General features: G+C 36.5%; 1 protein-coding gene across 14 annotated transcripts; it reads right to left on the bottom strand.

Moving 5' to 3' along the window:
- Positions 1 to 23: 23 nt before the first annotated feature.
- LOC140748366 (uncharacterized) lies at positions 24 to 16,791 on the bottom strand. Of its 14 annotated transcripts, none has more exons than XM_073081218.1 (20): positions 16,644 to 16,791; positions 16,119 to 16,428; positions 15,754 to 15,830; positions 15,168 to 15,290; positions 14,128 to 14,348; positions 12,647 to 12,787; positions 11,391 to 12,064; positions 10,366 to 10,595; positions 9,820 to 9,989; positions 8,989 to 9,138; positions 8,520 to 8,594; positions 6,892 to 7,080; positions 6,290 to 6,386; positions 5,919 to 6,044; positions 5,261 to 5,487; positions 4,571 to 4,750; positions 3,540 to 3,782; positions 2,910 to 3,032; positions 775 to 804; positions 24 to 550 (listed from the first exon to the last, which is right to left on the bottom strand). In XM_073081218.1, exons 2-20 carry the CDS (start codon positions 16,417 to 16,419, stop codon positions 388 to 390), a joined length of 3,540 nt encoding a protein of 1,179 aa, XP_072937319.1. In that variant the 5' UTR covers positions 16,420 to 16,428; positions 16,644 to 16,791; the 3' UTR covers positions 24 to 387. The 14 variants fall into 14 exon arrangements, with proteins under 14 accessions (XP_072937319.1, XP_072937316.1, XP_072937317.1 ...); XM_073081215.1 differs by having other exon boundaries at positions 10,366 to 10,601; XM_073081216.1 differs by having other exon boundaries at positions 11,388 to 12,064.
- Positions 16,792 to 21,333: the final 4,542 nt, after the last annotated feature.

The raw sequence follows: 21,333 nt of genomic DNA on the forward strand, positions 1-21,333 counted from the left end.
TGGTGTTAAATAAAAACACAATGGTAATTTAATCATATTTATTGATATTAAGTTTACATTCATCACACACAGTGAATAGTAATTAATTTTGTGAGTAAACATAAATTTTACACATTGGAATGGTTGTGATAAAGCCACTGGAAAGTTCACAAAAGAGTCAAAATAGCAAAATTATTAGTGGCTCTACTACAAGAATACAGATTGAACCATGGAGTTGTGTCTACTGTTGCTATAATATATTTACAAAATACCGTTTTAAGATGTATAAAAGTAAGTAACGCATTAAAAGTCAGCACCTTAAATAAATCTACGTCTAACCTTAAACTACGAGTAGAGACTACGTTAAATCGTGACACATACGCACACCGGTGACTTGAAACGAAAGGTTTACTCTTTGGGAGGTTGCTCGGCGGGTTTCTCCTCGGCGTGGTTCCGCTCCGGTTCGTTGCCGTCCGCCCACTTGCCGTCGTACTCCTTCCTGTCCACGTATCTCTCTTCCTCGTACTCTCCTTCGCTACGGTGGCTATCGCGTTCGGAATAACGAGAGTAGCTGTAATAATTTGTCAGGTAATAGCATGCAAGCAACTAAAAGTAACGTCCCTTCCAAATTATTATCAATAAAATGAATATTCAGAAAATAAAGTCTATGTATATCTAGAAACATTGGAATAAAACAAAGTGCAATACTAGTTTTTACGTTAACTGGGACATAGTTGCAAAAAGAAGCGGTAAATGAAATAATATAGTCTACTATTAGTGGGTGTTTTCTTATACCTATCTCTGTCCTTCTCGCGTTTCTCGGGGCTGTAGGAGCGGGAGCGACGCGTGCGGTCAATAAAATAAATATTCATAAAATAAATTCCATGTATATGTAGAAACATCGGAATAAGACAAAGTGCAATACTAGTTTTTACATTAACTGGGACAGTTGCAAAAAGCGATAAATGAAATAGTATACTTTACTATTAGTGAGCATATAAGCAGTGTTAGCCTAGGTCAGCAGTGATAGCCTAGTGGTTAAGAAACTCGGTCTTTCGATCGAGGGGTCCGAGGTTCCAATCCCAGGCACGCACCTCTGATTTTTCAAAGTTATGTGCGTATTAGAAAATAATAATCACTTGCTAAACTGTGAAGGAAAATTTATTATGTATCGGGTACTCACGATATGCGTTTTTTATTGCCGATATTTCGACCCAGTTGCATGGATCGTGGTCACGGCGAAACTGAGGTGGAGGGGAGAAACCGCTGACTAGTACTAGTGGTAGATTAATCTATCTACCCTACGTCTAGTTCGTTTTTTTTTCTAGGTTTCATATCACGACACAACACTAACAATATACAGGGTGAATTTTTAAAACGGGCCTTCAGGGCCAAATCCGAGACTATAAGGATTAGCGAAAAATGCTGAAAGGAGTTACGAGGCCGATTTTGATAAAAACTAAAACTGCATCATTAGTTTTTTAAAATATTTTTTTCCTTAGCCGGGAATCGAACTAGTTCATTTTGAAAAAAAATACACCCTCTATATTATTTCACTACCTGATAGTGTCGCTTATAAGGATCAAATTCTGGGAAGTAATGTTATGTGACAAATTAAAGGAAAAGGAAAATTTTGAAGAAAATACGTATTTTTCCATACATTGGCATACTAATCCTTAAGAATTATACATAACAAATGATTTATGTATAATTCTTTAGAAACAGACATAAGTCATACCATTGAAGAATTTGTTGGTTAATCAACTAATTATTCGATGTTATGACTATGACATACGGTTTAGTATGAGAAAGTAATAGTTTGGCAAATAAGTTACCGCCGTTTTTAGGATTTATTTTTTAATGAAAATAGATAACTGATTAAATAGTAAATTCTTATTGTTTGTTGTTTACAACTTCGTTTCAACGTTAAATATGATTTTTTATATCTCTTTTTTTAGTAATCACTTGGATTTGACTCTTAAAAGTAATTCTCGCAAATTGTCAACTTTACATCTGTATTAAACGAAACTCCGCCCATAGCTAAGTCGGACATAAAAATATAAATTATTGGGAAACAAAACGTCCATTTCGAATGATAGAAACATTGAGCCAAAAAAAATGTTAATACACGAAATATTTAAATTGATGAATGGCGGGAACTTAACTGCCAAATTAATATGAAAAAATATGTATTTTCTTAAATTTGAGGGTTTTCCTTTAGTTTGTCATTTATCATTACTTTCCAGATTTTGATCCTTATAAGCAACACTATCAGATAGTGGAATAATATAGAGGGTGCATTTTTTTTCAAAATGAACTCGTTCGATTCCCGGCTAGGGAAAAAGTTATTTTAAAAAAGTAACGATGCAGTTTTAGTTTTTATCAAAATCGGCCTCGTAACTCCTTTCAGCATTTTTCGCTAATCCTTATAGTTTCGGATTTGGCCCTGAAGGCCCGTTTTAAAAATTTACCCTGTATATCCTTACGCACCGTACTTTGCACTATTTGTGACTTGCAAAAACTAACCACTTACCTTAACAACTGACGTGTCGTGATATGAAATACACTAATACTTGTTAACGGTTTCTCCCCTCCACCTAAGTTCGCCGTGACCACGATCCATGCAACTGGGTCGAAATATCGGCATTAAAAAACGCATATCGTGAGTACCCGTTACATAATAAAATGTCTCAATTCCGTGATAATTTCAGTCTAAAATCATATATGGTAAAGAAAAACATCGTGAAGAAACCTGCATACCTGAGAGATTTATAAAAAAAATCTCAAAGGTATGTCAAGCCTACAAATAAGCACTTGGCCAGCACGGTGGACTATGGCCTAATCCTTCTCATTATGAGAGGAGACCCGTGCCCAGCAGAGGGACAGTAATGGGTTGTTAATGATGACTATTAGTGGGTGTGTTTTTATACCTGTCTCTGTCCTTCTCGCGTCTCTCGGGGCTGTAGGAGCGGGAGCGACGCGTGCGGTCGGGGCTGCGCGAGCGTGAATACCTTCCGCCGCCTCGACGGTCACGCATGTCGCGGAAGCCACCTCTGTCATTTTAAGTTTTTATTAAATTAATATTGAGTTTTGTTATGCAATTATTAGTTCAAAAAAGATAGTTCGTAAATTTATAAGAGACAGCACTGCGTACATTTTGGGGTTGCTCCATACTAGTAAAACTACTAATTGACAAAGTAATAAGAAGATATGCTATCCATTATATTAATGGCTATTTTACAGAAATTGAATCATTATTCATGATAATTATGACCACCTATTATTTTTGTTATAGCTCTTGATCAAATATGTTACTTCTCCCGGGGAAGTAGCATACCCTGAAAAAATTGCACCACTGATTTTTCAGTTATGTACGTATTAGAAATTCATTATCACTTGTTTAACGGTGAAGATAAACATCTGAGGAAACCTGCATACCTGAGACATTTAAAAAAAAAATAATCTCAAAGGTATGTAAAGTTATGTTATGGGAGGACACCCGTGCCCAGCAGTGGGACAGTAATGGATTGATGATGATGATGATGAAATGCAGTACGTACCTGAAGGGACGTCCGCGGCCGCCACCGCCGCGCCTCGGTCTGAACGGTCGGCCACCACGCGAGCGGTTGTCGCGCCAGTCGGGCTGGAAGCGGCGGCCGTCGTCGCGGCGGAAGTCGCCGCCGCGGCCGCGACCCCGCGGGCCACCGCCGTTGTACGTGTGGAAGCGCGGCCGGTAGTACGTGCCGCGCTCGTAGCCGCCGCGTCCGCGCCAATTGCCGCGACGGTTGATGCGACGGTACGACCTGGGTTGTAACGTCATAGGTTATAATCTGCGCCAAACTGCTAGTCCACTGTGAAGTTGTTGCGAGCAGGTGTAGTCATACAATTTGCTATGGCGACGCAACTCATTTCTATATTCAGAGCGGACTAGCAGTTTGGCGTAGACAATACATATTAACTAGTTGCTTCATGCAAAATGGGCGTTTTGGAAATTTATTCATTATCTTGTGTGAATGCTGCTAATTCAAAGATGTAGGATTTTAGCGAAACCGCTTTAGTATGGCTAGATTATACAAACATCGAAATATAGGATATATTTCTAGAACAATTTATTATGAAATGAAAATATTGAAATTTATATTATTATCAAATTTATATCATGGCCAGATGTTCAAAAAAGAAACAATGCGTGAGTTGCCGCTAAGGCATTAAAATAAAGAAACATGATATCTTGATATCAAACATTATTACCAGAGAAATGCATTTCACAAATTTAAAATTTTGTATTTATGCAACTTTTGCTTTTTGTAAAACCCCTCGTAATTGTTAATCAATAGTAGTCGTGAGTCGACCATAAACGATACCAGTAATACATAAATCCATCAAAACTATATAGCCCGTTCTACATTCCCGCGAGAATCTCGCGGAAACGCGAGAAAAACCCGATTCGTATCAGCTCCACATTCTCGTTTCTCATGATTTTCTCGCGAGAATGTAGAACGAGCTTATTACTTACCTGATCACTAGTCGTCGTATGTCGACCATAACCGATACCGGCAGCACATAACTCCATCAAAAGCGTATCACTCACCTGGAACCGGAGCGCGAGCGCGACCTGCTGCGCGAGTAGAACGACCTGCTGGCGTCGGAGCGCGAGCGCGAGCGCGGCGAGCCGGAGCGCCGCCGCCGCGACGCGCCCGACGCGCTGCCCGACGACGCCGAGCGCGAGCGCGACGCGGACCGAGAACGACGGTAATTGCGTGGACACGTTCTGATGACAATTACGATTTTATTGGTATAGTCCGCGCGAAACTGCTAGTCCGCTCTGAAGTTGTTGCGAATATGTGGAGTCATAATTTGCATGGCGAAGCAATCCCTTTCTGTATTCAGAGCGGACTAGCACTTTTACGCGGACTATACTTATTTTTAATACATTATACTCTATATAGATTTTAAAGTAAGTTTTTTATGATAAACCTCATAAAAAATGCTTGAAATTTTCAACAGAGGTTACAAAAATATGTATCTATGTCATGGCAGTAATCAAATTTTACGTATCTTATTCAATTAAATTTTATGTATGATATAATCCTTGTCGACGTAATCAAAGATTCGTATAGAAAAGTGCATGAAATGAAACCCAATAATAAAATCCTTTTAGCAAATATATTTACTCATATACTTGTTTATCACTATCAAACACTTCAAACCTGACAAGTGTTTTATATTAAACTTCTAAGTAATACTAAACCCTCGATAAACACTAACGAACATAACATACCTGCTCCTGGAGCGTTTCCGCGAGCGCCGATCATCATCGGACGAATTCGAGGAGTGTCTGGTTGGCGAGGGCGGGGAGCGGGGCCGGCGGCCGGAGGGCGAGGGCGGCTTGATGCGCGTCACGAACTGCTCGGGCCGCCCGTCGCCCACCGATACCGGCGTCTCGCCCTCCTTGGCCAGACGGAACGAGCCGAACTTGTCCAGCACTATGTTGCCCTTGCGGATCTGCTGTATTGTGGAATTTTACTTTCAGATTTTATTTAACACGCATTACTACATGAACTTTAGTTTTTCACAGACGGTGATCTATCAAGTGACATCAGATGGTGTCCTATCAGAGTTTAGGTACAGAAACATTTCTAATCCTAATAGATAATTTGGAACGTCGTATATAATTAAGGGGGGATTAATTATCATTATCATTACCACATCATTCAAACTAAACCATAGCATCTGTACTATCACTACTATAAGTGTATATGTTCTACTATCTTTAAACATGCGTTTTCTTATGATGGCCGCATTCCCTAATGCTGTTTAGCATTATTCGTTAGTGGCAACATAGCCCAGACATCTGCTATCAGTTTTATTTAGATCATCATTAAAATGAGGTGGACTATAGTCCGCTACTTCTATGGGAAATAGGTGTTTGTTATTACCGGTGGGTGGTGGGGCTCGGTGCCGGGCGGGTCGGGCTCGCGCTTGGGCGGCGGCGCGGCGGGCAGCGGCGGCGGCTCCTTCATGGCCATCGCGCGGCGCACCGACACGTTCTTGTCGCCCACGCTCTACAAACAATAACGTAAATTATAAAATCATACCGGCACCTATATTGGCAGCCATACTGTATGCTCTTTTGAGAGATTAGAGGTTTAGGTGACGGCAGTTAAAGTGGCTGACTGAGTCATTCATAACTTCATTCTAATAGCATTATTGATTGATTTATAAAATTTAACAACAATTTTATATCGAATTCAATTGAAAACATTAGTATTACAAGATACAAGAGTAAATAAATAAATATTATTCAAACCTTATTTTGGTCTTGTGAGTCATCTGAACTGTCTTCAAAAGCGTAATGCTCCTTGTATCCTTTTGTTGACTGTGTTGGTGTATCCTTCTTTTTGACCCTGCAAATTAATACATAATTAAATTTTCATGAAGTTCTTGACATCTATTGTAAGATTGAACAGGTACTTTTAGATGCCTGTCTTATAAAAATGTCACTTTACTATATAAGCATAACTGGTAAAACATCAAGCAAGTTTCAAGTGAGGTACAAAGTATGGATTGTAACAGAGTAAATATAAAATTATTATTATTCATAAAAGTATGCCTTGCCAAACTCTTCGAACTAAACACAGAAAGAATAACATCGATGCTACAAGATAGAAATAGAAAGTGCCTTTGATGTCGAACCATATAAAATTCTACCACCATAAAGTTGAATGTTCAATATTTTTCGTACTTAACTTCCAAGCAAATAAAAAAGCGAGCAGGCATGACAAAAACTATTAAAATGTGCCGTCGAATCACTAAGTTCTACCACCTACGAACGTAGCCGAATTTTCAAGCAAACAAAAAAAAAACAAAAAGAGAAACGATAATGCAAGCGTGGTGCAACGTGGAACTCACGGGTCCTTGACGGCGCTCATGGACATCTTCCACTTGGGCTTCTCGAGCGGCGGCGGCGGCGCCTGGTCGCCGGGCGACAGCGAGCCGCGCCCGTCGCGCTTGCCGAGCACCTCCTTCTCCACCATCACGTGGTACGCGCTCAGCTTCGACTCCAGCTCCTGCAGCCCCGGCATCTCGTCCACCATCATCCTGGCGGTCGCGTTATACGTTTACTACGTGTGGTCCGTTTGTGTTCACAGATAAGTATAGATATCTCACCGCCTTGGAATTGAAGGAAGCCTTTAAATGGCTTAATGACTGTCATGGTGTAATTAACGCGGAACAATACCGACACGCGCAGTTAAGACACGAAATAGAAGAAAAAGTGTGGAGAAATATCGTTTCATTCGTAAATGATATAAAAACTACATTTTTTTACTATTTTTAAAACATGAAAATAGATGACAGTGACAATTTCAATTGTCAAAACTGGTTACATTTTCTTGTTAGGAGTGAGTAATCTTTACTAATCTATGTTTATGTCATGCAACCCTCAATGAATCGCATCGTGACTTCGTGACGTGTTTTGTACGGATTTAAAAGTACAAATCCGACAGATAAGAAAAGATGTATGGATATTTTGACAAAATGCAATTTATAAGTTATCATGCAAGCTTTTGTGTATAGTTATAAGAAAAAGATAACCAAACATATCTACATAATTAAAATTAAAAGGCTGCTTTTAACTTTCATTATTTTCAAAACAGTTTTTTAACTTGTTCTCTGTCTATACAAAGTTATTTTGTAAGCTATTGTACTGATTTAGAAAGGATTTTCATTAAAAAACGAAGCTATATACAGGGTATTACATTGGATACTTTTGTTAAATAATTATTTTAGGGCTTCTATATAAAATCTACAAAATGTATATTGATGTAGAGACGAGAAACGCCGCGCGGGGAAGAGGGAAAGCTTGTTTCGAATAACAGACTTTAGGTTTATAAAATATAACCTTTAGAGTATTCAATAAGTCGCGTACATAGTGCATAGTGGGCGAATATGGCCAGCGAATTTTTATGATGTAATGTTGGGTAACACATAAATAGCTCTATATTCCTAAAAAGTGGTAGAACTTTATATGATTCGACTGCAGCGGCACTATGTTAACTTAATTTAAAATTGTGGTAACACAGATTTCCTCACATAAAAAGTCATAACTTATATCCTATAAACCTATGATCGAGAAGTATATATTCATTATTTGGTAAAGGATTCCATGTATAAGATAATTCTAAGTGGACTGCATCCTTATTTATTAATTTACTGTTTTGTTAATTTGAATCTTCTGGAAAAGTTTTTCATTCCATGTAATGTGATTTGCAGGCTTGCCTATCTCACTCATAAGAGAGATTTGAATTTATAAGAGTACTAATTGGCTAATTTGCAGCTTCAAATTAATACAGCTTAAAAAATTAACATAAAACTAAAAATGAATTAAATAAATAATATTCTTACATAAAATTAACAACCTAATACTTAAGAAATATTTAAAATTAAATGCTCAGCTTGTACATCATTTGATAAGAAGTATTTAACTGATTTTTTAAAATGCCACTACAAATATCTAAGCCACTGTTTTATGTACTAACCTCTTATCACCATGTTTCCTTTCGTATTCACCATCCGAACTGAGATCTCTTTTCGATTTTCCTTTCAACTCTTTCCTGTAGAATTAAAATTAATATAAAATTTGTTATATTGATATCAGTAACTTCCTTTATACACTAAAAGTACGTAAGCAAAAGAATTTAACAATAAAGCTCAAAAAAGAGTGTTACGTATTGACTTAAGACTTCATTTTGAATTATAAATTGTAGTTCAAATGAGTTTGATAAGTAATCCTATCAGTATAGTCTGCGCCAAACTGTAAGTCCGGTCTAAATATAGAAACCAGTCGCGTTGTAGATATTAGCGGGAACCCTCCTGGCACCCGTCTGTTGCCCGCTCTCGCCCACGTTAGCTACATAGCTGCGTTAGTATGCCCTTACATTCAACTTCATAGCGGACCAGCAGTTTGGATCGGACTATACATGTTTAATAAACTGTTGGTGTATTTACCTGATGGCATCCCTTAGTTTCTTATCTCCAATGCTTTCCAGATCGCGTAGACTGTATTCAGCGTTGTTACCGGCGCGAGACATTTTTGCTTTTCTCTTTTCTTCCCGCTCTTGTTCTTTGCGCTTGCGTTTTGATTCCTTCTTCTTTTTTCTGTATATCAAAAAATTGTATTTGAAAACAATTGATATTGTTGGTAAAGCTATTAACATGTTTATAATATGGGGCAATACACATTTAATATCAGTGTAATATCAGCCTATGCTTTAGACATTAAATAAAAAGTAGTATCAATTTTACTAACGCCCACTTGCTATACAGGAAACTACATTTCTTATCAAATTTATGGCTTTACGAAATTTATTATATACAGACTACATTACCTTCTTATATAGAAAAATGATACGAAATGCTATATCGTCGATTGAAGTCCAAGTTCAGAATTTTTAGATGACTGTTACGGTCTAGCGACACAGAGCGCGTATTCTAGCGCCGCGCCAGGGCGTTAGCTAGTAGAAATCCTAACGAATTACGCGAGGGCGTACGCGTAGGCGCGTACTCGTACGCCCGCGTGTAATATTTCCCATAGAATGACGCTTGTACGCAAATCTGTAAAATAATACAACATCCGGCGACAAGAACGCCGACTGCCGCGACAAGCATATTATACGCGTATGTGACCGCTCAGTAGTAATCCAGTACAACACAACTCGGCGTTAGAGCGCGGCGTCAGGATTTTCTTCTAGCGCTAACGCCTAGCGCGGCGCTAAAATACGCGTTCTGTTTGGCCGGGCCTTTAGTGTTGTGAACTTTGAAGTATATTGTAACACTTACTTGTCTTTCTTTTTCTTCTTCTTCTTGTCGTGATCGGCGCCGGGCTGCGGCTGCTGGCCCAACTCCTGCATCCTACGGTTGCGTTTGTACTGAGCTGTCTCTTCTAGGAAGTTTCGTACCTTGTCCTCGTAGTCCGAATCTTCTTTGGTCATTTCTAAGAATTTGCGCACCTATGGGAGCAATCAATTTAAATTAGAAAATTATCAAAGCTGATAATTGTCATACTCACATATACATATCGATTATATAATTTACAGACAATATTAAAGAGTTTTATAATTATAGCATAGTTTCCAGACCTTACAGATCGATTTCTATTTTTGGAAGTAATTAAGTCCTAACGTTTTGTATGAAGATTCAAATTACAAAATACAAAAGAGGATAAAAACCAATTGTGAATATCAATATTTAAGGTTTTGTCTTAAATGCTCTAGAACATATCTTTACCACTAATCTTCACCTTAAGCCCCAATTGGCAAGCCTATCATTTTGTCTGTATAATTCAATTTTAAAACACATTGTAATTCCACCAATGCACGAACAAACCTTCAACTCATAATCAATATCAGCTTGCGACTTGACCGGCACGTTGGTGGGTTCCTCGATCGGCGGCGGGGGCGGTTGGTAGCCGTACGGGTGGTTGAACTGCGAGTTGTGCGTGCGCGACGTGGAGTCCGCCTCGCCGAGCATCGCCATGCGCTTGCTGAGCGGCGACAGCGACCTCTGCCGCTTGTTGTTCGACTGGGAGCGCCGCTTCTTCTTACTCTTTGGACCCTCTGAATCTGAAAACCGTATAGTTTCTCTGTACCCTACACAAGTAGTGTTTTTGGTGTGTACTGCGTGGTTTGTGACAGTTATTGCATTACATAATTAACAGGAATGGTAAAGACTTATTACTCCTAGTATAATCGGTCTCAGGATGAGAGGAAGATAAGCCAGTCTTATTGTCTAACAAAATGCATGCATTTTTGTAAATCTTACAGTTAAGCAATAGTGACATCATCGTCATAACTATTTTTGGCTTACAATAAAATACTAGTGTTGTTGTTTTAATTGCTAGGTTGTAATGTGGGGCAAAATATGAGGAGCTCTGTACATAGCTCACCTTAGTTGGGACTAGAATATTTAGTAGAATTTTTAGTAGTAGGTGGTAATATGCAACACATCAAATTCAATTCAATAAAATAAAATAATAGATTGGAGAGTTAAAAGGACCTTAGCATAATATTAAAATCAATGTCATGTCTTACCATCTTACCATCAAAGTAAATGTTATATAAGATTTTACTTTCTATAAGAAAATTGTTGTAAAATATTTTTGTGTGTTAAAATCTGGTGTGGCAGTATGAAGTTCGTTCCATTGAACTGTACTGTTATTGTTATGCTTGTTATGCAATAACTAGGTAATATGCAGGTTCAAATTTGCCATTCAAAACACCTCATTTTGGTCAAGTTCGATTATGAATGACAGATTGTGTATTCAGCAATTTTAGTAGAGGCTGTTAAAAACATTAATATGTTATAAGTAGTTAATGTTAGTGTAGCAAAACATCAGTAAATGGTATTACCACTTGAATCTGAAGATGATGAAGAGGACTCAGATGATGAACTGGAGCTCGAGGACTCGCTGGACGATGACGACGAGCTGCTCGATCGCTTCTTCTTACCCTTACCGCGCTTCTTCTTCTTTTTTTTCTCCTTCTTTTCCGTGAGGTTCAAAAGCTGCTTCAGTGTTTCCTTCATTTCAAACGACTTCGCACCCGTAAGTCCCGGCAACAAGAGCTCTGTTGGTTCAATCAAAGGCTTGGCTGTCGATGTCTTACTCTTCAGGAAATCCAACGAATTTTGTGCCTCTTCATGGAAAGGTATGATTGCTAAGCAGTCCTCATAAGCTTTTTGAGCTTCTGCTATTTTGTTCTCATCTTCGTAACTACGTCCAAGCGCAACTAACGTTTCTCCCAAGTATTTTCTCGCGTTTGCATGATTTGGATTCAACTTCAGTGATGTCTCAAAGTCTTCTATGGCCTTCTTGAATGTTCCACTGTTGGCATAAAGCGCTCCTCTTGCGACAAGGCCTTCTACATTTCTCGGATCGATACTCAGGGCTTTGTTGAGACATTGGAATGCTTCTGAATGCCTGCCGGCCTTGAAATGTTCTATACCTTCAGCCACTGACCTAAATGCCCATTTGCTGGCTTGAGCTTGACGAAGTTCATCTGCATATTCCGAAGTTGCAAATCCTCCCCTGTGCATGTGATAATAATATTAAAGAAAGCAGAAAATAAAATTGTGATAAAAAGGTAATAGTAGGTAAATTAAAATAGTCAATAGTTTAATGGTAGAAGTGATAATTTTATTACATTATGTTGAGCAACAATAATATCAGATCTTTATAATAGATAAGTGTCTACTATCATTGCAGCTAACAAGTGTACTTACGAAATATTAGATTATACATAAATAATATCCTGCATCTAATATTACAGATGTTTAACTACATAGAGACTGCACTGAAAATAAGTTTCAGACTGACAGGAAATCCTATGTAAAGCGAGGGTTGTGTGTAAAGCGAAGTGTGTGCATGTTTTAGTATAATATTATAGATTTAGCAATTTATTGGCATGGAAGTGTAATTTCAGGTATTTCCAGATGACAAAGAAAATGTTGTATGTATGTGAAAATTATATAATTGACATGATTTATAGTTATGTATCTTTTATGTTTCAGTTTGATAACATAAGCAAAAGAAGAATGTTACATACAATACTTCCACTAACATTATTATTAACAAGTTGGTACAAGATTTTAGATTTAGATGATGGATTACCTGAGAGATGGAAAGTTGGTACAATGCATGTTGGTTATCCCAAGGAGTTCAGAGAGATATTGAACGCAGTTTGGATTATTGAAGCCTGGGCTCTTCTCCAAAATGACTTCATAACTTTCACCCTTCATATCCATAGTTTTCCTAAAGGAAAAATGCCCAAATTAGTTAAATGTATTTCAATAAAAACCGATTTTGACGCCTTTTAATTTGCCAAGTCATTCTTTACTATTATTATTTAATAGAGATTAATAATTACTGAATATTTAACATTGAAAAGCCTAACAGTCTTGTCTTAAGTCACGCATACAATATCCTCACCTGTTCCCTTGGAGCTGTTCAAAAAATTATTTTACTTGTACTTTATGGCTTTCACACACAAATATAACAGCATAGATTAGGTGATGCTGCCTCGACAATGCGACATTAAAATTACCAAAATGTCTCAGCTAAGGTCACAATGGAATGTAGTGGTGTCAAACGGGTCTTGGGGAGTTGTTGCTAGACCTAGAAAAAAACACCCTAAAATAACAGAGTAAACTGCCATTGTTTGTTGCCTGCACTGTCATGTCCAGTACGAAATGTTAACCAGCGTCATGGCAACTACAGTGCCTTCTCAGTCTCACATGAGCTAAACAGAATTGCCAGGAACAACTTCCACTCGATTACAAATAAATTAAGCTCCAACATCCAATAAATGCTCATTACATTAAGTCCAATCAATGGTTTCACATTCGCTGCAATGTTAAATATTAACTTTAATACAGAATTACATGGTTCCTTTTACAGATATTAGAATGTAGTGACCCTGTACTTGTACTGACCTTTTGTGAATTCAACTAAGGAAAAATAAAATTGCTATGACAAACACAAATTCCCACCTAAATGTTTCGGCATTATCTTCCAAAAAACTTGAGGGGGTTACATCCAGTGATCCAACAATAGTACGATTTTGTCAATTTTTAAATATTATTGTGCAATAATTTCACAAATTTGGTGAGTTGTGTGAGTTGGTACTGAAAAGTGACAAGAAAACACTCAACCACAAGATTTTCCAATGTCTTCATACATAAATAAACCTTCACTCAAAAACAGTCAATATCCAGTGCATTGTTGTGTAAAAAAATCCCACTGCAAGTTTCATTTTACTACTGAAAATATGTTTGAATCTTCATTTTTATTATTGATTTACTCTTCTTGTATTTTATTCTTTGGTCAAACTAATATTTTAATTTATACTTCTTCATTATATTGTGTCTCTTCAAGACTTCTTTTTATCATCTTCTGATTGTTGTAATTGTTATTGACTTCTTGAAGTTGTCCAATGCTCATAAAACAACACAAGTGACATGCTGCCAACATTTGTTCAACAAAAAAATACAGAAGCAATATTTGTGATTAAAATAATAATAAGTGGCACTGAAAATCCTAAGTGTAGGAAAATTGTGACTTTGTTACACAGTTTACTTCAAGTTTGTACATACTTGTATACAAGCGGGAAGTCGTCAGTGCTGAGCAGCCCCAGGGGAGGCTTTGGCGGTGGATCGTCTGGTCCCCGAGTGACACCCTTCATGCCGCACACCATTTTGTCCGTGTCGGGGATTACTTCGATAACTTCACAGCAAACTGTGTCATTCATCAGGTAGTTTCTTGACACATTTTTCTTGTCCACAGCAGGTATGATATTAGCAACTGGCAAGAATGCCTGAGAAAAAAGAATGATTTTTAATGAAACATTAAATGTAATGTAGTCATGCAAAGGCATGGGTCCTGCACATTACAAACATCTAAATGATGGTATTTATATCTCATAAGTTATTTATGCATTTGTCTTAATGCCTAATAATATCAAATCTTAGACCAATTATTTATATATTTAATAAAAGAGTAACATTCAATAATGTAATATAAGTGCTAAAGGTATCTCCCGCCTACTATAATAGATTATTATTATATAAATTCATGATACAAGTACAAATAATCAAACATTACATAGAATAATACTGTTTTACAGTAAGTTGCCAGTTGAAATGATATCTATTACCCATTTATCAGTAACCATAAAATATATAATGATGTAAATAACCTTGTAAAAGCGTCAGTTCCATCAACTTAGCATATGTATACATAATATTTAAAAAAGTTGTTTTGTTTCAACAATAGAGGCAAGATCTTTGAAACAATCCATTACTGTCCCACTGCTGGGCACGGGTCTCCTCTCATAATGAGAAGGATTAGGTCATAGTCCACCACGCTGGCCAAGTGCATGTTGGTAGACTTCACATGCCTTTTGAGATTTTTTTATAAATCTCTCAGGTATGCAGGTTTCCTTACAATGTTTTCCATCACCGTTTAGGAAGTGATAATAAATTTCTAATACGCACATAACTTTGAAAAATCAGAGGTGCGTGGCTGGGATTTGAACCTCGGACCCCTCGATCGAGAGGCCGTTCGAGAGTTTTTTTAACCACTAGGCCATTACTGCTATAAGATATTAATTTCATAATATTATGCAATAACTTACCTTCACATTGATATCAGCAACATATCTAGATGTTGGTCCTGATGTACATAGAACCTTCAGCATCATTCCTGAAGCCGTCCTGTTGATTACTGCTCCGATTATAAGTTCCCCTGTCTTCACATTCTAAATATTTAAGCATAATTATTGAATTAATTAGTTTTGTAACACAGATACTTTATAAATAGAGGCATTTAAAACTTTTTCAGGTATAAAGCATAATTACTAATTAAAAAATAATGTCAGATATAGTCCAATTGTACTGAATCCTAATAAATTAGTATGATTTATTGCTTTGTTAAAAAAATATAGTATGAATAATTTTCTTCTTTCTAATCATAAGAATTTTTCCATGAAAATAAGTTTGGCTATAATGCATATAAATCGATTATATGCACAAAGTAGATGTAACGAATCGTATCATTATTGAAATGATTTTCCAATTAATGCCCATTGGTTAAGGTTTATTTACACATTTGAGGGTCATATGTTAATAACATAAAGTTAAATATGCTATAATTCGAAACAAAATCAACATCAATTTGCATAAAAACAATAGATGTTACAATATTAATGAAAAACCACTTACGTCAAAGAAATGTCTCAACCTTGCAGACTTGTCGACATTCAAAAATGTTTCAAACGGTGGCATCAAGGCAAATAAGTCTGTAACAAATTATACAAAATAAATCTACTGTGGCCTAGATATACTTTGGTCCAAAATAGTTATGTTGTACTCTTGGATTGACCGAAACTCAATATAGTAATCTAAGTTATGAATCACAAAGTGTGCATCAAGCCTCATGTATATAAAAAAAACAGCTTAATAAATTAGACAGACCTTCTACCATGCATAATCTAGAATAGTTATTAGTTCCATCAGTTGCTATAGTAAAACAAATACCTATTATACAGATTGCCTAGTTTGGCATTAAAAGTGAAAGTAAGACTTACTGTCTTCGGGTGACGACGTTTCTGCTCCCAAGCTAGATGATGAGGGAGTCTCTTCCATGATCGAACCATCGAACAACGCACCAGCCTCCTTTGCAATGAACTGATGCAGCTTCAATCTTCGCCCCCTGTCTTGAAATGTGAGATGCTTGTGTCTCGATTGGTACACGGCGAAATCAAGGTTGCCCACGCCGACCTTGGCCAAATCCTCCTCCCCTCGTTCGGCCTCCCACGTTTTTTGCAATTGCTGCCCATGATAGTTTATGGACTGCGCCACAAGTGACGCGTCCAACGGTGTATCCATTGTTAATATCTGTACACGAAGAAAATAAAATTTTCACTAAACGTATTAAACAGCATCCTATTTTACACACAGTCGTAATTACACACGTTTTATCAACGAAAACCGAACACCGGGACCCCCGCCATTTTGATTGAAGTTGAACAGTAGGTATGTTTTCACTTTCGTCAATTTATTAATAGGTAGTTAAATGAATTGTTGGATTATCTGCAGATGCCAATACTCACTTGTATTTCAGCGAGAATTCACAAAACTATTTTATTGTAAACATTTGGTTATTTTTTATCGCCAAGGCACATTGTAGTTTGTAGTCACACTGAAACTAAAATAAAATGGCGACTGGATTTTAACAATTTTATTTTATTGACTTGACAGAGTGACAGATAAAGTGTTGACAGTATTGCAAGTGGCATAGAGTTGCTATGATAAAATAATAGCATACATATTTTATGCAAAAAAAACCTTAACCGTTATTAAAAGATCTTATTTCAACGTAGAATGGACCTGGAAATATTTATTCTAATATTATAATGTTATTAAACACCTGTACTTTGAAATATAAAATGAATGTGTTATTCCAATGCTACCAGCCAAAGAGTATAGTAAGTAATAGTAACCTGCTACTTGCCATCTGCAAATAATACTTACGAAAACATGGCAAAATATTTGAAAAGTGTGTTTAACAACGTAGCGACTTCGAAATTCAAACTTTATTTTATTCAGTAAATGAACAATTAAGAATATTCTACACGGAATTCTGAGGTGGAGCTATATGTCCAAAAAACTAGAAATTATTTACAAAACTTATATTAATTATCAATAGGTTACATAGGTATATGTATTTTAAAGGTAACGCATCTACCTAAAACCGTTTTTATCATAGATTTTCTGTATAGGCCTTTGAAAATACTAAATTAATTAGGAATGGGATTTTTCGTATAGAACACTCTTATATTTTTAAAAGTCCGACTGTAAACAAACAAAAATTGATGATTGTATGCAGACGGGTTAAAGTTAAGCTCACGCAACGAGATAATCCTTACTAATATTCCTTACTTATTATAATCTGTCTGTCTGTCTGTCTGTCTGTCCGTCTCTTCTTCATGCCTAAACCACTAAACCGATTTTAATGAAATTTTATACAAAGATAGTCTGAGACCCGAGAAAGGACATAGGATACTTTTTATCCCGGAAATCCCACGGGAACTAGGGATGGCGATCTAAGATCAATTAATCGGAGAATCGATCTTTTAGACCAAAAGTCGATTATTTTAATCGATATTAGTAAGGATTGAATCGTAAACCATGCATTTGATCAAGTGATGATCTTTAGCAAAGTTGTTGGCCATGAGCCCACGAAGGTTTCAGTGTTGGTACGACCAATTTTCGCCAGATGGCGCCACTGTCATTCCAAAAAAGGTACGAATATTCAGTTTTATGTATGTTGATTATTAGCTTTAAAACGCGGACGAAGTCGCGGACAAAAACTAGTTCTTTATGAAATAGGATAAATTTAACTTACAAAAACTTGCGACGAAGGTATAGGTATGCTATCCTAAACATGTAAAAAAATGAAATACATTATAGTATAAAATAAGTATTATTTATCAGGGGCAATAGACTCTACCTCGCAATTAAGGACGTGACTACACTATAGGAAGGTTAATCTCAATGTCACATATGATATAGTCCAAAATTTTCGCTTAAATTTTCGCTTTTTCTACAAAAACTTCAGGGAGAATCTTTCAGAACCTAAGGACAACCGGACCAAACTTTACCTCATCATACGCTCCATATTCTTGGAGGAGTATGATCATTTTTTTTTAAACAATCTTTTCTATCAGCGCGGAGTCCTCGGTAATTGATACGGGCGACCCGTTGCTGTTATGCTTTATTATTTATTTATTTATTGTGTACAAATATAAATATAACTAAATTGTTTATGTTTCAGTATTTGCTCAACGGTACCTGATTTAGGAGAACATTATTTTTAAAATCTTGTCGAAGCTTTCTATTCGAATAAATAAACGTACAACGCATATTCGCTTGTGACTTGTAGAGGTCAATTGCGTAGCGTATTGTAGAACGGCTTGCGACCCGCTACATTCTACGTACTACGCCATGCTTTGCTACGCAACGCGTACTGACGAACAAGGTTGTGGCACAATATACATATTATGAGAGTAACGGAAGTATTTAAAAAACCTTACGCCTATCATAGGTTTTAATTTATTTTTAAATGAAGAATTAAAGTTTGTTACACATAAAGTTAAATGAAGTATCGAAAAATAAAAGCCAAACATTCGTGTTTTCTAATGACTCATTTTTACTGAAATACATATATTTGTATACATTTATATAACATTCTATAGTTAACAGAAATTTTTAAGTATCCTTCGCAGTTGAGACGATGGGACCGTGGAGACCGGAAGCGAAGCAATTTTATAAAGAATGGTCTTCGCGCTTGATTGAGACCGGTGACCCAAGAGCTGGAGCTTACCTCGGTCAACAAATAAGTCTGGCAATACACAATACACCGAGGTAATGCTGCTAATATCTTGGGTACACCACCGCGGGGCAGCAATCTGGCTCATTTATTTTATTTATAATTTACCTATTTTTATTTCTTTTATTATTAATTTAGTTTAAGCTCTTATAATATTAAATTTTAATTACTTTATTCAGTTATACTTAATAAACTATTTGTAGTATTCGTGTTACATTTGTCTCTACATTCATTTTGTAACTATATTTTAGTTATATTGTTCTAAGGGGTCCGGATCACGATCTCGTCTCTGGTAGGTGTAAATCCACTATGTTTGGACTTGTTACATTGAATTTGATGAGTGCATTTGATTCTTGTATAAATACTTAAGTATACACATGCTTAACGCATATTATTATCCCTCACATTATTACTTTCTCTTATTATGATCGCGAGTGCAGTTCGGTTAACCAGCAATATGGAATCGGTAACCACCATATACATTACATAATCCTATTTTTCCACAGCTAGCATAGTTGAGAACATAATTGAAACTTGTGCTCGCATATATAAACTCATTGATAGATACGATAACTTTAACAAAATGTAATGAAAAAGTTTTATCTGCGAAGCACAATGTACCTACGTAGCAAAAGTATAATTAGAGCCATTCACATGGAAAATCTGAAAGAAGGTAGCCGAGCACAGAGAATAAATAAGTGTTGAGGAATAAAATAAGTTTCGCGGTCCGCCATTGTGCGGAGGGCGGTCGCTAGTCCAAACAGTATTCCATTGTGTCTGCCATTACCTAGCCCTCTTTCGTCTTTTGTATTCGCCTCTTCTATTGAAGTGAGACCTTCCCAATGACGCTTTATGGTCGCTTTGAAGTATGCAAGATATGGACGTAAGTACTCGTGTCCTTGTGTAGCTATAATAAGGATTACTGCGTAACTTAATTACAAGCTTTTGTGAAAATGAGAGGTAGAAATTAATACACATATTAAAAATTCTGCGTACGGTCGCTTTGTAATTATATGAAGTGTTTTCAGTCGACGTCCGAGATTTTTTCCGTATACAACCTTTGAACTTTTCTGCGTAGTAACTTACTACCACTAGTAAGTATTGTATTATATATGTGCATTTAAGTTCGATGCGCAAAGTTCTTTTGACTATGTACGTTCATTTGTTACATTTAGCTTAAACATTGTTATGATACTTATAGACAGATTTGTTCGTGATCCGTGCATATTTGTTTTTCAGCTTTAAATCTTCTTCATTTCTGGGGTAAAAGGAAAGAAAGTGTAAATAATGTAAGGTGCGCTAGGAACGTGGATAGTTGACGTACATAGATATACATAATTAAATAAATAAATAGATCATATTACGTCTTTATTAGTAGTATATCGATATCATATTACATTACCACTAACATGTCTATAATGGTCATTTCATACCCTTATTATGGCTTTAACTTATTAGAATCTAACAAGTGTTGAGCAAGATTTGGATAAAAACAAAAATAGATATAAAATTTTATGTAGCTCTACCGCCTACACAACTGTACAATATTCAGCTGATATCACTTATTGACACTCAGTATACCGTATTACGTTCACAACAATGGCTCGAACACGCATCTGCATCTGATTTCTCTATTACGAGTGTGTAAGGGCCTTAATTGCTTGGCATTTTTTGCTGAATACCGAAATAAATTGGTTATGTTTGTGTATGCAAGGTGTATTGTACGGGTTCACAATACGGCGGCTTTGTGCCGCATTCGCACCATTGTCATCGGACATATTACCCAACGTTTCACATTGTATCAGCTCCTGTGTGCTGGCTTCTTCCTTTGATGAGACGTATCTTATTTGTAGTGCGCTGCTTAATGGGGTGTGCTTGTATTGTGTTTTGTTACTACGCTAACTGGTTTCTTTGTAATATTTGTTTTTAATTATATTGAATACTTTACACGTACCAGTTACATACCACGTTTTGCGTTGTACCTACATGTTACTTATCTCTTATACTCTGGATTATTTCTTGATGAGACGTTTCCTATTGGAAGCATAGTGTGTATGTCGTATACGAATGTTACCTATATTGTCTAGAGAGACTTGTATATACTTGCATGTTTATATAATTTAGTCTTCATACGATTTTACATGTATACGATTATGTCCAATGGATACAAAAAATACTGAAAATTAATAAATAAATAATTATATTTTATCTTAAAAAAAACATAAATAAACATAAACATTAACCGTACCTAAACATAACCGAATGTAAGAAGATTATTTATTGATTTTTTTTGGTGCTGCACCTGTACCTACTTATGTATCGGTGCCCCCCTATAAGAACGAGGAAGGGTACTATTATAGTTTGATGTTGATGTCAAAGGGTGACAATGACAGCGAAGCTCGGTGCGCGAG

Source organism: Epargyreus clarus, unplaced genomic scaffold, assembly GCF_041222505.1.
Source record: "Epargyreus clarus isolate Ecla_fem2 unplaced genomic scaffold, WU_Ecla_fem_2.2 ptg000015l, whole genome shotgun sequence".
In the NCBI taxonomy this organism is placed as follows: domain Eukaryota; kingdom Metazoa; phylum Arthropoda; class Insecta; order Lepidoptera; family Hesperiidae; genus Epargyreus; species Epargyreus clarus.

What these genes read in the sequence shown, in the direction of transcription:
- LOC140748366 (XM_073081213.1), bottom strand. Translation starts at nt 16,419, where the DNA reads ATGGATACACCGTTGGACGCGTCACTTGTGGCGCAGTCCATAAACTAT. An exon ending in GGTTGAGACATTTCTTTGAC is followed by an intron (nt 15,291 to 15,753) that starts GTAAGTGGTTTT and finishes TTAAATATTTAG; the next exon opens with AATGTGAAGACAGGGGAACT. An exon ending in CGGAAACGCTCCAGGAGCAG is followed by an intron (nt 4,751 to 5,260) that starts GTATGTTATGTT and finishes AATTGTCATCAG; the next exon opens with AACGTGTCCACGCAATTACC.